Source organism: Rutidosis leptorrhynchoides, chromosome 5, assembly GCF_046630445.1.
Source record: "Rutidosis leptorrhynchoides isolate AG116_Rl617_1_P2 chromosome 5, CSIRO_AGI_Rlap_v1, whole genome shotgun sequence".
Classification (NCBI taxonomy): Eukaryota; Viridiplantae; Streptophyta; class Magnoliopsida; order Asterales; family Asteraceae; genus Rutidosis; species Rutidosis leptorrhynchoides.
Window position 1 is genome coordinate 434,794,752 of NC_092337.1, and position 15,933 is coordinate 434,810,684.

At 33.2% G+C, this 15,933-nt stretch overlaps 2 protein-coding genes across 2 annotated transcripts; one reads left to right on the plus strand and one right to left on the minus strand.

The window, feature by feature from the left end:
- Nucleotides 1-2,455: 2,455 nt before the first annotated feature.
- On the minus strand, nt 2,456-6,939 carry LOC139848015 (AP-2 complex subunit mu). Its single transcript, XM_071837756.1, has 12 exons — nt 6,615-6,939; nt 5,748-5,925; nt 5,215-5,305; nt 4,896-4,990; nt 4,598-4,736; nt 4,382-4,520; nt 4,168-4,284; nt 3,982-4,072; nt 3,524-3,666; nt 3,323-3,437; nt 2,826-2,870; nt 2,456-2,733 (listed from the first exon to the last, which is right to left on the minus strand). The coding sequence occupies exons 1-12, from the start codon at nt 6,695-6,697 to the stop codon at nt 2,653-2,655; spliced, it is 1,317 nt and encodes a 438-aa protein (XP_071693857.1). The 5' UTR covers nt 6,698-6,939; the 3' UTR covers nt 2,456-2,652.
- A 1,845-nt stretch (nt 6,940-8,784) lies between these two features.
- On the plus strand, nt 8,785-10,041 carry LOC139848016 (tropinone reductase homolog At5g06060-like). Its single transcript, XM_071837757.1, has 4 exons — nt 8,785-9,069; nt 9,163-9,382; nt 9,656-9,762; nt 9,865-10,041. Exons 1-4 carry the CDS (start codon nt 8,785-8,787, stop codon nt 10,039-10,041), a joined length of 789 nt encoding a protein of 262 aa, XP_071693858.1.
- Nucleotides 10,042-15,933: the final 5,892 nt, after the last annotated feature.

Sequence of the window (15,933 nt, forward strand, 5' to 3'; positions counted from 1 at the left end):
TAAAATTAAATCATCGAGAATTGAAAGTACGGCCAAAAACTTGCAGAAGAAAGCGAAAAAGAAGAGAGAAGGGTTCGCTACCACTTAAGAAAGAAAAAAGTTGGTTCAGCATGGCAAGTGCAACCTCTCGCCTAGATCGAGATCCTTGGATAGAAGATCGCAATGCGACCTATATGGCACGAAAATGAAATCCGTTTTCAGTAAAACTTGATCTAAATCGTAGTTCAGACTCAAGTCGGTTCAGGGAGGGTGACCGCGAAAGTCACCGAAAGGGTCAGTGTTTTCCTTCACCCCATATTTAAAAAAATGCGGGGAAGGGCGTTGCAGATGTCAGGGACTGACACGAACAGAAACAAGCAAAGCTAAACAGACGACAATAACAAACAAGACCAAAATCTAAAACTCTAAATCCGGAAGCACTTAAATCATTCGACTAAGCAAAACTACAACAAAACGCAGAAGAGCACAACAACAAGAAGACAATAAAACAATATAAAAAAATAGGGCCATTAATCAAAACTCAACGACTATATGATAGTGATGTTTTAAAACTAAAGAATATTTCATCAAAATGATGAAGGCCAAAAAATACATAAATCAAATGGCGAAGAATTAAAAAACAAGCTTAACCCAATATAAGAACCAACAACAACTCGAGTTAAACACAAACGTGAGAGTTGGGACTAAAGGACAACAACAAAAGGCAAAAGAACACAACAACGACAATAAAACAATACAATAACAAAAGATGACCCGTAATCAAGACTCGGCGAATGAACCATAAAACATATGATTTCAAATGAATGGCATCATTAATAAAGTCTAGCGAGCATATATTTTTTCTGGTATGTTCATTCAAATATATTACTTATGTATTTGCAAGTAGTTTTTTTTATAAACTAATTGTGAATTGTGATGTTTTTACGCCAACAACAAGATTAATGAGTGTTAAGGGTAATGAATCGTTAATAACTTGAATGATTTAAAAATTCTAAATGAATTTGATTTAGAATGACAATAACATGTTTTACAATCATAATCATTTTGGATTTTGGATAAACAATGTAACTAATGTATATTTATCTTACTAACTTTTTACGTGAATGAAAACACATTATAGTTATTTGATCATTGTTATTGATATAATTTAAAGATATATTTCTAAATGGTTCTTCACTGAATGTTGAACAATTCATCATCATATATTATTCAGAGATCAGAAACAAACATGATTAATGCAAAATGGTTCAACATTCGTCTCTAAACCATACAATTAAGAGACTACTTAAATTAAGAGAAAAACACGTTTTTTTTTTTTTTTTTTTTTTTTTTTTGAAAGGCAATGTTAGTGGTTAGCACACGAAGTTAATTCACGAAAATCCCCCCCCCCCCGAGACTCGAACCCTGGTCTCCTCGAACACCACGTTTTTTTATTTGGCCAAAAAAACTAAGAACTTTATTACAAATCAAGGCACTCCAATGAAACCATGAAGGCCGAAACATGAACAAAACATGAAAAACCTAAGCTCTACAAACCACAAACGAGCCTAACACAAGGACACATACAACCCAAACAAGGCTACAAACAAACCAAACCAACTAAAAAACAAGTTGACCTTTATAACAAAACTTAGGTTACTTTCAAACAAAACAATGCGTGAATTATGCAGCGGAATCTGGATACCGAAAAGTAGAAACATGACAATTTTGAAATCAAAGTACATCTCATTTGACCACAAAAGTCAAAAGCAAGTAGTTCCCCTAACACAACCACTAAATAGACCTACTTACCCTACTTAAAATCAATGAACATAAAGGGGCCTAATTAAAGCTACTTACCCTACTTACAAATCAATGAATCAGAGCTTCCATTAAAATTTTGCATCCAATTATTCAAGCTATATCAGCACGTGTTTAGTTAAACTCACAAAAATGACATTAGGACAAATCAGTCACATATCAGATCAAAATGAGTTCGAATTAAAACGAATAGTTTCAATCAGTGTTGTAAAAAACGGAAAAAACGGGGATGTAGACGGGGGTGTAGACGGATTTTGGAGTGCCCCGTCCCGTTTATACATAAAACGTTTGAAAAAACGGAAATCGGTCAAAAAACGGTCAAAAGACGGTCAAACACGGTCCGAGACGGGAAAAAACGGGTTTTTCTGATTTTTTTCAAGTTTTTTTTTTTTTTTTTATATTAAACGTTGTGCTATTACTTAGGATTTCTTTTTTTATGTTTGAAATATTGAAGTATTTAAACAGGTGTGAAATGCTTATGTTTGGAATAATGTAATGTACAATATATATATATAATATATAACATTTTTATTTAAAAGTCAACGTTAGTCAACATCCATCTAGACCTCCGTCTCGACCCCGTCTCGACCGTCTCGACCCTTTTAGGACCCGACCGTCTCGACCCCGTCTCGCGTCTTTTGCAACCTTGGTTTCAATACAGCTCGATACGCTTTTTCTCAAGCAAAACCACTTCTAACTTTTCAAGAACGTCACGAATTCCGATCAAAGAAAATGCATTTGTAATTTATAACATGAATACAAACAAATTTTCAGTCCAATTTTTCTATTAACGTTAATATAGCACACAACTACGATCATAGCGCCTGATGAGTCATCATGTCATCACAAAAGTTAGCATCTGATCTCATATGAACCTGCTTTAGTAATATACCTGACCCACTCAACTGTGTTGTACCCACTCTTCTCCCATACCTACAAAAAGCACAACAGCTTTAACAATCGGAGACTTAAAACTTTTGTTATTTTTCAACGTTAAAAACACCGTGCGACGTGATTAATTGTACCTTGAGAAACCTCACTCTTAATCCAGATGCTGTAAACATAGGAACCTACAAAAGCCCAACAATTGGAGCACTTACTATTTCATAAATTCAAAAAAACTGATAGTATAAAAGGGTCAAAAAGTGTTGCTTTAAATAACTTTCTTAGAGACGTCGTAAAAATCGGTTGAGTCGACACGTCGGTTTGGGGACTAATCCATCCCGTTTTACCCAAAAACGCCTTCAAAGTCAGTCAACGTTCAAAGGTCGGGCTGAGTCGAGTCTAAGTCATACAAAGTCGTTCAAAATCAAAGCTGCTCAACATTTAAATACTTTTCAAGATCAGATTTTGTTCCCTATATGTGTTTGAAATATTATGTTTAATCTATTTAGTAAGTACTAAAAGTCAACATTGGTCAATGCCAACTCGTCCCTCCAAGGTCCTGACTGACTCGTCCCCGACTCGCGACTTTTACAACCTTGCTTAGCTATCAATTGAAATAATGATAAATTATAATCACCTGAAATTCCATTTGTATTGGTGGCCTTGTCCATGATTTCTTTTCTGCAATCGTTGAAATCAATTCAACTTCTGCGCTCAAAGTTGACTCTGTTTGACCCGGGAATTTTCGTATCCTGCAGTTATTATAACATAACATAGGTTAATAACAGCCATATTTAAAATACGATTCGCTTGACACATAAAAAATTTGGTTACTCACTTCCACAACAAACAGTCCATAGAAGCATTGTACTTTGCTCGCCCTGATGTCACTTGCATGCTTGTTTTTGCTGTTTGTTTGGGTACTGGAATCTTAATCACAACTCCAAGTGCAAACATTTTTGCACCAAAAACACTCTTTACCTAAAGACAGATAATGAGATTAACATACAACTACAGTAAATTAAATCATAATCAATATTCCACATGGTCATTGTAATTGCTTTTGTGATTTATAAAATTATAAGGTCCATTGCACCAAAAATACTCTTTACCTAAAGCCCGATAATGAGATTAATATAAGACTACAGTAAATTAGCTGATAATAAATGTTCCGCATGATCATTTTGACTCATTGTACTTGCTTTTGTAATTTATAAAAAATTTAGGTCCATTGTGTTCAATATAAGTACGTTTTTTGAGTTGTTTCTGTTTCATTTTGGGTGATAAAAAACTAACCTTAACATTGACTTCCATGCGCGTCCTTCCTAATTCTTTAATGGTGGGTAATACCCGAAATGGAAGATTTACACCCTCGGTGATACGATATCTATTGGATAATATACCAAAATAATAATCACCATAATATTACAAAGTGATAAAAAAAACACACAGATCAAAAGATGAAGATTAAAAGAAGTTTACTTCATTAGCTCGAATTCACCATCTGGTGGCACAAAGCTGACGGTTTTTTCTGAATTAAATCTAGTTAAGTTTACACACTGATGGAATGTAACATCATCGAGCTCGATGGTTTTCCCACTGCATTTTCAAATAAAACATAAGTTTTTTTTCAAAAAATAATAGAAACAAAAATGCTAAATTGGGTAAGATACAATTATTTTTTTAAAAAAATCACCTTTTAGTAGGTCGTGACTTAATTTCAGATTCTTTCTCAAGTCCAATTTTGTCATTTAATCCCAGCTTCAAATCAGGCATTCCAGAAAGGAAACACTTCATAAGAATCTTACCCGTTACATCACAACGCAGTACGCTACCTATTAACATTAAATAATTTATCAGCTAATGAAAAATAATTTAATAATAATATGCAAACCACAATTGATAATCGTACCTTTTGAAGACATAAGAAGATTAACACTTTCCACAATATCCAAAAACACCTCGTTCTTTTTATAAACCAGACCTTCTCTGCGCCACCCAACTGCGCCAGTTACTTGTAGCGTAGCATTCGGTACAGGTTTATCGGTAGGCTGTTACATTCATCAAAACATTGGTTTACATATCAGAAATCTTTAATACCATAAAAACATAAATATAAATACAACAAAAAATGTTATAAAATTATATACCTATTATTTTACCTAAAATTAAATTAAATTAAGATCCTAGAGACGTATGAAAGTTCTAACCTTGGATGAGAATGGTGAGCGGACACCTTCTTGAGTAATGTAAAGCTTCAATATTTCGGGAGAAAGATTTTGTGGATAACCAAAGTCCATAATTTCTGAAGATCAAACAAGATATACCGCAAAGTAAAACATCATATAAAATAATATTATATATTATATTATATTAGGATAATAACAAAACTAAAGATATGGGTTACATGATGAGGTTTTCCTTGTTCAGGTTACCTAAGGAGGTCAAGTATTTGTACACGTATGTACTCGGCTTAACCGGGTTAATAAAAAAACTTAAGAAATATTATTTAAATAAAGCACCACATACCATCCAATAACTCGTATATCAAAACAAAGTTGTTGCGAATGGCATCCTCATCAAAAGCACCACCAAAATATGATTTGAATAAGTTAACCGCCTGCATGAGATGAATAATAGTACATTACCACTAGCCTTATATGTTACAATACTACTTTGTTGTTGAAATAAAAGTCAAAGGTTAAAATACTGCATTGACAACTATTATGTTATAAGTTTATCTAATGATAGCCCTAAGGGATGTACTAAGAGAATAGTTTAAGCGTTAAGAGTTGTACATCAAAGTTAGTGGGTTAGTTATCTAAGGTAGATTATAACATAATACAAATATATATTGCATGTTCTAACACCTTAAGCATAGCCCTAAGGTCTATGTTTAGAAAAACTCTTATGTTAATGGGCATATATAAGTGTATTCATAACGATAAAGATAAGTAAACATAGACAGAAATCCAATTTTTTTATAAATAGTATGAGTTAATACTTTAATGGGTAGCCAAAAAGGTATTAATCAAGTAGAGGCTTAAAAATCAGATGATTACCTCAACAACAAACTTGAAGGCACAAGCTACATTTGCATTGCTGCTGACAACGACGACAATGTAAACATTGCTAATTCTCATATAAAAGAAAGAACAACCGCCAATCTGGCGCACAGGACATGTTCCTAGTTCCTTTGTTTGCATTATATGCAGTCTAAAGGCATCAACCATATTGCCCCTAACGATATAAAAAAGTAGAAACAATAAGATACAGAAACACGTTAAAATAACGGGGAAGGAACATTCAAGTTTTATCTTTTCTATTACTCTCCTATTTTGTTGCAAATGCAATTTTGACATAAACATTGATATAGCATAGGGGGAGAAAAAAAAAAAGATTAGACAAAAACATAGCATATGATCATTATGCATACATAACATATGAAAATGATGGTATCATAGAAACAAGTAAAACACATCTTACAACTCATGTTCTACCCATTTTAGTGAGACGTTTTCATCTAATTTGAATAATACTTATCAACTTATGCAAGAAAACTCATGTTCTACCCTTTTCGTTCCCACATGTTGCTTCAACTAAGTTTCTTGATCCAAATTTATAGATGTAAATCAGATTTTCAAATGCCCTAATACTATTCTAATAGATCAAATAAGCATCTATAGCATTTCTATTATGTGAATCTTGTTTGATTCTAATATTTAGGTTACACATAACACATCAGGTTGTAATGTAAATTACAGTACTATACTTAATATAAAAAAATGATCATCCTGTTGCATATAAAACATGTAGTTTTGATCATGCTGCCTATAGGACCAAGTATATAACAATTGATACATACAGAAAAGATGTTGAAAGTGATAAATCAACAGAAGTAAGATGTGTTAAGTAATTAGGGCACAGACCCGACGTCATCGCGATAAAGACGATTGATGAGGACATCACCGCGAAGATTTAGGAAGTAGATGGCGGATGCAGCCACCGGCATCTCTTTAAGTCGCCGGTGCCGTCAAAAATTAAATACTAATTGAAATTAAAAATCGGATCAATACAGATCAGATCTGATCTGATAGATAGAATCTTTTTAATTGAAATTGGGGGAATTCAGGTTTCTGGTTGTAACAATGCAGCTGTACTGAAGTAGCAGTAGGTATTAGGTAACAGACGATTTGTATTTGAGTATTTGGGGAGTTTTTACTTCTCTTTTTTCTGATTATTATTGTGTATGTGTATGAGTTCTTGTATTCTTGTATTTCTTATTTCGTGGTAATATTCTTTTTTTTTTTTCTTTGCTTTTTTTTATTTGTTTATTTTATATTTATATTATTATGATCTGATTTTAAAACAACTAAATTACCTAAAAACATATTTTACCCATTACTTTTTTCTAATTTTTTTATTTTATCACTCCGATGATCACTCTAAAGGTACAAAAGAATTTTAATTTAAAGGGTAAACATAAAGCGTAAACCAAAATGATATCGAACAACTTAAATGAGAAACATAAATACCACGAGTACTTGTGCTTGAGTGGTATCCTTAGTTTCACTTCGGTGGGTCAGGGCTAGGGGTGAAGAGGTCTTAGGTTTGAGTTTCTCTCTTTAAAAATGTTCGTGGAATATTACTCTGAAATCCGAATTGCCCCGAAGGTGGTTTTACTGACCCATGTTCAGGATGCAGGTTCGACCCGCCTGCTCCTCGGTACGGTTTAAGGTTCGGATCCCTGTAATATAGTTCATGTTTTCGTCTGAGAACGCGTGCGTGTGTGACAAATGATCGTCAAGGTGGTTAATAATCATATGTGTGATGCCGACAACTTGCATTTTAAAAAAATGAGAAATATAAATATAAATGTAAACGTAAAATATATACGAATAACGTAAGTACAACCTAAAATTGAACGAGATACTTCAACAAAAATTGAAGCTCCAAAAAACGTACAACCTAAAGAGAACCGAGCTTAAAACATAAACTAACAAGGAAACCAAGCTCGCACCAAACCTAAGAATCAAAACAACAAAAACGAAAGAAAACACTAAGAAACATCATCCCACAAATCTCACAAAGAAAGAAGAAGAGGGCGACCAATCACACGAAAGACGAGCGATTAGCAACCATCTTCCCCCAGACCTCATTAAGCGTTCTTGATGAACTCACCAAATTTCTCCTTCTCGACCCCTTAAATTCGGCGTCTTCTTCTCGAATTCCTCCCTTTGGTCGTTATTGAATTAACCACATTAGAAGAGGAAGGAACGACTTCACCATTTTCGGACTCGGCCACCATAATATCCATCATAGAAACAATAGCGTCCATAGATTGAACCGAAGCTGAATTATCATCTTCTTTAGCCAAATCCGGGAGTAACATAACCGAGGTGTCACAAGGCTTCATGACCGACGAATCACAAGGTTTACCATTAGGTTTTTTTTTTTTTGTTGCTGTATATATAACAAAATTTAAGAAAAAAAGACATCAAATTGACGTCACCTGTGTTACTATCCATGACCTATTAACTATTACGTAGTACTCCGTATAATATATGTATTACTTATATCTATCTATACGGTATACCACAATGAATACAAAAATTAGGTGTAACAATAAATTTGTATCTTACTTTCCATTGAATGAAGAAACAGCGACAATTTTGGTATAATAAAAAATATGAGGTCGCTAGAGAGATTTAGGGGTAGATCAATTGTTTGGGTATTGTTTTAGTCAATGAGGGGGGAAAACGTGATACTCCGTATAATTTAAAGCATGAAAAGGCAAAATAGTCTAAAGAAAATTTGTGTATAATGATCCCTTTCAACATCCCATGTGGACATCAATCGTGGAAATCAAATAAAAAGGCGGCCAATGCGAACAAGGTAGTTGAACATTTCTTATACAGGTTTGTATACTTTTATACGGAGTATGATATTTGTCAATTTAATTGCAATCCAAACAAAAATTAGTCCCTATATAACCACAAAATTGTAGAAAGCAATTATATATATATAGAGATATATAAAAGGCAAGTGAAACTTGAAAGAATACTACTACAAATACCCAATAATAAGTGTGTAAACATAATGTCGATGACTAGAGATTCAAGATGGTCTCTTGATGGAATGACTGCTCTTGTCACCGGGGGTACGTACGGAATTGGTTATGCTATTGTCGAGGAACTGACCAAGTTAGGGGCTAGGGTGCACACCTGTTCTCGCGACGAGGTTAAACTTAACCAATGCGTACATGAATGGTCTCTCAAGGGCTTCATTGTTACTGGATCCGTGTGCGATGCAACGTCTCGTCCTCAACGTGAACATCTTATAGAAAATGTCTCATCGATTTTTAATGGAGAGCTTAACATACTAGTAAGCTTTTCAATCTTATAGAAATAATTAATCTATATATATTTGTTGCTTGAAAACAATACGTGCTTATCTCCATGTTGTTGTTTCTTGTAGATAAACAATGTTGGAACAAATCTTTATAAGTTTGTTACGACAGAGTGTACCGGAGAAGAGTACTCAATGGTTATGGCTACCAATTTAGAATCTTGTTATCACATATCTCAACTTGCACATCCTCTTTTAAAAGCTTCTGGAAATGGTAGCATTGTGTTTATGTCTTCTGTTGCAGGTCTAGTCAACATATCTGCCGGTTCCGTCTATGCTGCCACTAAAGGTATATTTTTACATTCAGGGTCCTTGTCATATGTTCAAGTTATAAAGATAACGTGCATTAGTAAAATGGACTCCCCACCCATGCATGTCAAATTACATTATTTCCGAAGTTAAAAATAATTAGAGTAATAATAATAACATTGAAGCTGGTTAACAATTATGGACAGAACACATTGACTCTTGTCGTAATTTTGTCTATTTAATTTATCAAATATCAAAAAAAAAGTTTTTTTTAGGTTTGTTACTTTAGCATAGTTTTTACTTCAACATACAGGTGCAATAAATCTGCTTGCAAAGAATCTAGCATGTGAATGGGCCAAAGACAACATTCGAACTAATAGTGTAGCACCATGGTTCACTTCAACCCCGCTAGTCGAACCTGTACGTAAAATTCTTTCTTTATAATTTCATCAAGGATATATACTACCCACTGATTACATTATATTTGATGAGATAAATCGATTTTGTTCTGTACGTATATAGGTGCTAAGCGATAAAGAGTTCATGGATAAAGTGGTGTCTAGAACTCCAATGAAACGCGTTGCAGAAACGAACGAAGTGTCATCACTCGTTGCGTTCCTTTGCTTACCTGCAGCTTCTTACATTACTGGCCAAACAATTGCAGTTGATGGAGGATTTTCGGTTAATGGTTTCCCTTGAATTCACGTTTGTTTCACGTTCAAAAACTTTCGCTTTGATTTGGTTGTTTCTTTTATGTTTTCGGAATAAGCAGTTGGGAATGATCTGTTCATATAGTATATGATTGATAAAGTTAAGAAATAAATATGATAATAACAAGATGGGAAAATTGTTTCAGAATGTATTGAACTTTCACTGAATTTCTATTGTATGCATCCATTTTTCAGATCTCCTATTGTATGTATTCAACTTTTAAACATGTACTATTGTATGCAAGCGATGACTTATACATCAGGTAACAGGTTCATAACGTTGATTTTTGACACGGTTGATCCCTCAACATAACGTCCGTTAGTTATTTCCATTACAAGTCTCCTTAACCCACCACTTTGTTCAACTCAAACTTCTTTGTTCATAAAACACCTTTCAAGAACTCCTTTATACCAACAATTTTTAAGAACCCTCCACAAAATCAAACACCCAGATCAAAAACCTAAAATTCTTCTTCCACCACCACCTCACTATAGCCACCACCCACCACCACTTGATCACTGTCTAGTTACCACCGTCACAAACCATATTATATATTATATCCACTACTATTATTATTATCAATTTAATTATACATCTCAAGTAAGCAATATAATTTAGTTTAATTTAATTTAACTTGCAAATTATCAAATTACAAACAACCTAAAAATAAATGGCGAAGAGCTTCAGATATGTATATGTTAATCATAAGAACATCGTGAGTTACTGTATTTAAAATTGCGTTTGCTTGTTTTTCTCCCATCAATTCATTCCAACTGCTTAGTAACGATTTTTTGTGTCTAGAGGTTCTCAAATTGTTGTTAAACGTGTAAGTGTATCCTTCATCGTTCATATCTACGGTGTCGCCGGAGCAAATTTGTAATCGACGGTTAATGGCGTCTTAACTCCGGTGGCTATTTTCTAGATCTGAAATCTCAACCGCCATTTTTTCAGATCTGAAACCCATTTTCAGTTCACTGCCACTAATCCTGATTTGATTTCGTTCAATTATAAACATTCGGTTATAAACGGTTTCGTTGGAAGTAGATGCTTACCGGAGTAGGCGATGGTAATATAAATGGTTTTTGGGTTGTGGCTTTGCTCCCTTTCAGCAAACTTTGATTGAGATGATTATAAATATAAGGCAATTAGTTGAAGTATTGTTTGAACAGACTTTTGTTTGTAGAATAAGACATGAATTCATTAACACATCCGAATATTCTAAAAAAATAATAGTAATAATTTTGTTTGATTGATGCTAACATATGTTTTCAATTGCAATTGGAAGCTAGTGTCACATATGTTTTCAATTTTAATTGCAACTGGAAGCAATTGGTTGGAAGCTATTGTCATATTTTTGCTTTCAATTACAATTCTAATTTCAAGTTGCAATTTGGAAGCTACTGCAATTGGAAGCTATTTTTTTTTTTTATTGATAATGAAGAATGAAGATGAATCAATGATGAAGAGGGACCAATGAAATTAAGATTTACAAATAAGAGGGATTAAAAATGTAAATGTCTAGAAATGAAATTGAGATGACTTAGAAGGTTACCTGCTATTATAGGTCAAATGCATACAATATAAATATTTTAATAGTTGAATGCATACAATAGGAGATTTTAAATTTGAATACATACAATAGAAATTTGGTGAAAGTTCAATGCATTTTCAATTAATTTTCCCTAACAAGATTTAAATATTACGGAGTACAATATAATAAAGAGAAAATTATTTAAATAAATACGTAGTAATTCTTATTCTCTCTTTAAGAGACGTCAGACACAAATTTTCACATCTAGATGAACAACTCGCAGAAATGCATTGAAACTTGCGAACCTTTTTTTTTCTTTCTAAATAAGTGCTTTGAATTGTGGTACATGCAACTTTAAATGTTATACTTTATATTTTAAGTACACCTTGTACAAGATGATAAAACAAAAACAACAATTCATGGTTCATTTTCGCGAAGATGGCCAGACATGTTAACTTTTGAACTTGACTTTGATTAATGCTTCCAAAAAAGAAATAGGCGACATATACATTATGTTATGAGTATTGTACATTACTACTCTTAATGCACCATGTACAACAAGGAAAAAAATAAGCCCGATTTTTAAATATTTTTTTTGAAAGGCAAATTTTATTAAATAGAACAAACTAGTTTTCGAACCCTCGCTTCGCGCCGGGGGTTCGATTTTTAATGTATTTTATTGTGTTTAGTTAAGGAGCATGCGAGTGAAAAATCAACATATATGAAAAGTACCCTAAATATTTAGCGTTTTTTTAAAAGTGTCCGTTTTGCGTATAGTTAGTGACATTGTGTTCATAAAATTATTTCGAGTTTAAGGATGGTGTCGGAAAAATTTAACTCGCTGCGAGCGAGAAGATATGACCTGTTGAATATTTGAGTGGAGTTTATTTAAGATATTTTATGAAAATTTTGATTTGACGCTTTAACCCCCTGTGTTGGGGGGCCGATTTTAATTTTTGAACAAAGTGTGGAGGGCTTTTGTGTTGTTACTTGAAAGAAAGAAGGAAAAAGGGAAGAAAAAAAAGGTGAAAAGACGAAAATACCTCTGGTACTATTCATAAGTTTTGTCGAATAGTTAATATGGTAATTACAACGTTGTGCCAAGGCGAACATGAGTAGCTTCGTCAACAAACATACACAAAATCATGGTTGCAAAGAGAGCAACCTACACGAATAAGATCACGAGACTATTTAGCTACTTCTAAGATAAACACTAGGGTCGTTAACCCACGAAAGCCAATCAAAATGTCTTCCTTTTGATCTCTTTGAAATCCACTCGTATGACTTTAATTGAATCTCGTTAAAAATTCTTGGAGCTAGCCATTTTGTTCCACGAAAAACTAAGTTATTTCTATTCTTCCAAATTAAGTAGATGCACACCCACTCCACCGCTTGCCAAACCTTTTTTTCCAAAACAAGACATTGCTGCCGAAGTTGTTTCCTCGACATATCTCGTTCAAACTTAAATTCGTCATATTACCAAAACCCCACCACGCGAAGACTCGATTCCAAATATCCATAACATGAACACAAAATATCATTGAATGATCTACGGATTCCACATCATCATCACACAACGGGCACCTAAGACCAAGGTTGCAAAATTCGCTATTCGGGGATTAATCTGTCGGGACTTTGGAAGGATTAATCGGCAATTCGGGGATTAATCGGAGATTAATCGGTTTGTACTGTATACATTTAAATATTAAATTTTAAAAATTATATGTGTGACTATTAAAAAAAATCATAAATATAAAGATAACTTTTAACATAATTGTCTAAAATTGTTCATTTTACTTTAAAACTATAAAATTCTAGTTTAAATTTATGTTAAAACGTTAATCATTTTTTATTTCCACTGACTTTGATTACCAAATTCGATTTTGATCCATCAATTGACGTTGACCGTTTAATTAAATGGATTTTTAGAAATCGGAACGGATTGCTCCTAAAAATGATTAATCGGGGATTAATCGGCGAGTAATCGGGTTTTTTACAACACTGCCTAAGACTATTCAAGTCAACACCTCTTTTGTCAAGTTCAGTCAATACGAAAATGTGTTTTTGAATAGCACGCCACACAAAGACCTCTAATTTTTTTGGCACCAAGTTGTTACGCAACGAATTGAACCGTTTTTAAATATTTACGCGAACCCGATGCCAAATCCGCAATTGTGGGAGATTTTCGCGAACATATATATTACTTGGCTGATTTTTGTTGGTTGGTTAAAGATTCGCGAATCACTGCAGTTATCTACAGGAATTCCGTCTATTTTGTGAAAAAGATACCTGACAGTGTTTATATCCGAGAGAGGGAGTAAAAATGGTTTACTTGGATAAATTTTTGTATTATAAATGACCCTCTATTTTTCTACCTACATAAGTCTTATAACATGACCACCGGAGATATTTTCAATCCCTTAAATTATCTTTATTTGAGTGAAACAGGCAAGGGGATCCGCGCTCCGCTGCGTGTATGAAATTTTTTCTGCATAATTATATATTTCTAGTTAAAATTTTTAGCGATAATGAGCCTAAGATAATCAAAATGACAATAATCTGTTTTAAAAGATCAAACACATAATTTAATATTTAATATTTAATATTTACATTAATTAAAACTCACGTAATTTGGATACTTTTGTTAATTAACAGTAAAATGAAGGGAAAAACTTGGCTTCAAACAACTCCAATGTTGGGTCAAACGTTGTGAGCCGGTAATAACCGAAGGCAAAAAAAGGGAGAAAATATATAAAAGTTTTATATGGAAAGAATAAATAAATATTATAAAAAAATATTGTAAAAATGATTGAGAGAAGAATTATAAAATGAAAAGTGAGTGTGTTTAAATAAAAAGTCAAATTGACAACAACAACAACAACAAAACCCAATACCATAATGAGTGGTGTATGGGGAGGTGAGATGTAAACAATCCTTCCCCTATCCGAGAATAGAAACAAGTCCTTTCTCTGCCCAGAAAGTAGAGAAAGTCATCTCTCTCTCTATTCGACGAATAAAGAGATTGCTTCCGAGTGGACCTCCGGCCAATGAGTAAAAAGTTTTTTTTTTAGTATAAAAAAAAATTTAAAATAAAAATAAAAATAAAAATAAAAATAAAATTGAGACGCCATGAAAATAGTAGAATCAAATTTTCATGGGTTTTAAAACCAGCATGGGATTCACTTTAGGCTCTAAACGGCAGTCAAGACGCCAATAAATCGACGCTTGTTGTTGGCAAAAAAAGTCAAATTGAGTGCTACATTAAAAAAAAAAAAAAAAAAGAATGGTGAAGGGTTAGAAAAATGACTTAATTACGCACTTCGTCCTTAAAGTTTAATATAAATTTCATCATAGTGCTTAAAGTTTATTTTTCTCATCTTAACCCCTAATATTTATAATTGGTTTCATTTTCATCCCCAATCCTAATATATGGTAAGTCACCTATGTTAGTTTCTTAGCACGTGCACCCCAAACGAGGGTAAAATGGTCTTTTCGTGTCTCCGTCTATTATACCATACATAATCCATAATCCAAACATATGAATCGTTTACAACTGCTATTCCATTCAAGTTTTCACTCTTACTAAACCCTAGCCCCCAATTCTGATTCACCTTTGCTCGTACAATATGAAATTGCGAAATGGTTAATTGCGAAATAGTTACTAAGTCTTTATCTAAGTGGGAGGTTAAGTGTCGCAAGTCGTCCAGGGATACTACTTGATTACGTTGATTGAGTGGAGGTTGATAAAGATGTATGATTTGCAACAAAAACTTTAGTACTTATGTCTCAAGATCATCGCAATTCAAAGCCCAAAGGTATTAACAGTATCTTGTGATATACGCGATTGATAGTTTATTGATGCTGAAAAGTGTGCCTTCGAGAATTGCAAAAGATGAGACTAGGATGGTTCATGACTTTAATTTGAATGAATTATCTTTAATGAGTAACGAAAATTAGAATGGCATAATAGTACAAGAACACTTCAGTTTTATGGTCAAACAATTAGTAGTTATATGTTTTGATATATTGTACTTTTTTTGTAAACAAATTTTTTCAGTTTGATTATGTGAATCTAATGTGAGCCATCAATGAATATACTATGATCCATTAATAAAATTTCATTTTGAATGTTTTAACAAATTTTGTTTACGGATTTTGTTTGTCCAAGTTATATAATGTTTTAGAGTATATATTAGTTTCCATCACTTTATATACAAGACTAATTGTGAATGTTGTTTTGTGCTGTTTAGGTCATAAATACCAATATACCATCATAATGTTGTGTTCGTGCATTTTGTGCTTTATGGGTCATAATATGTAGCAAGCTTGTTTTGTGCAGTTTGGGTCAT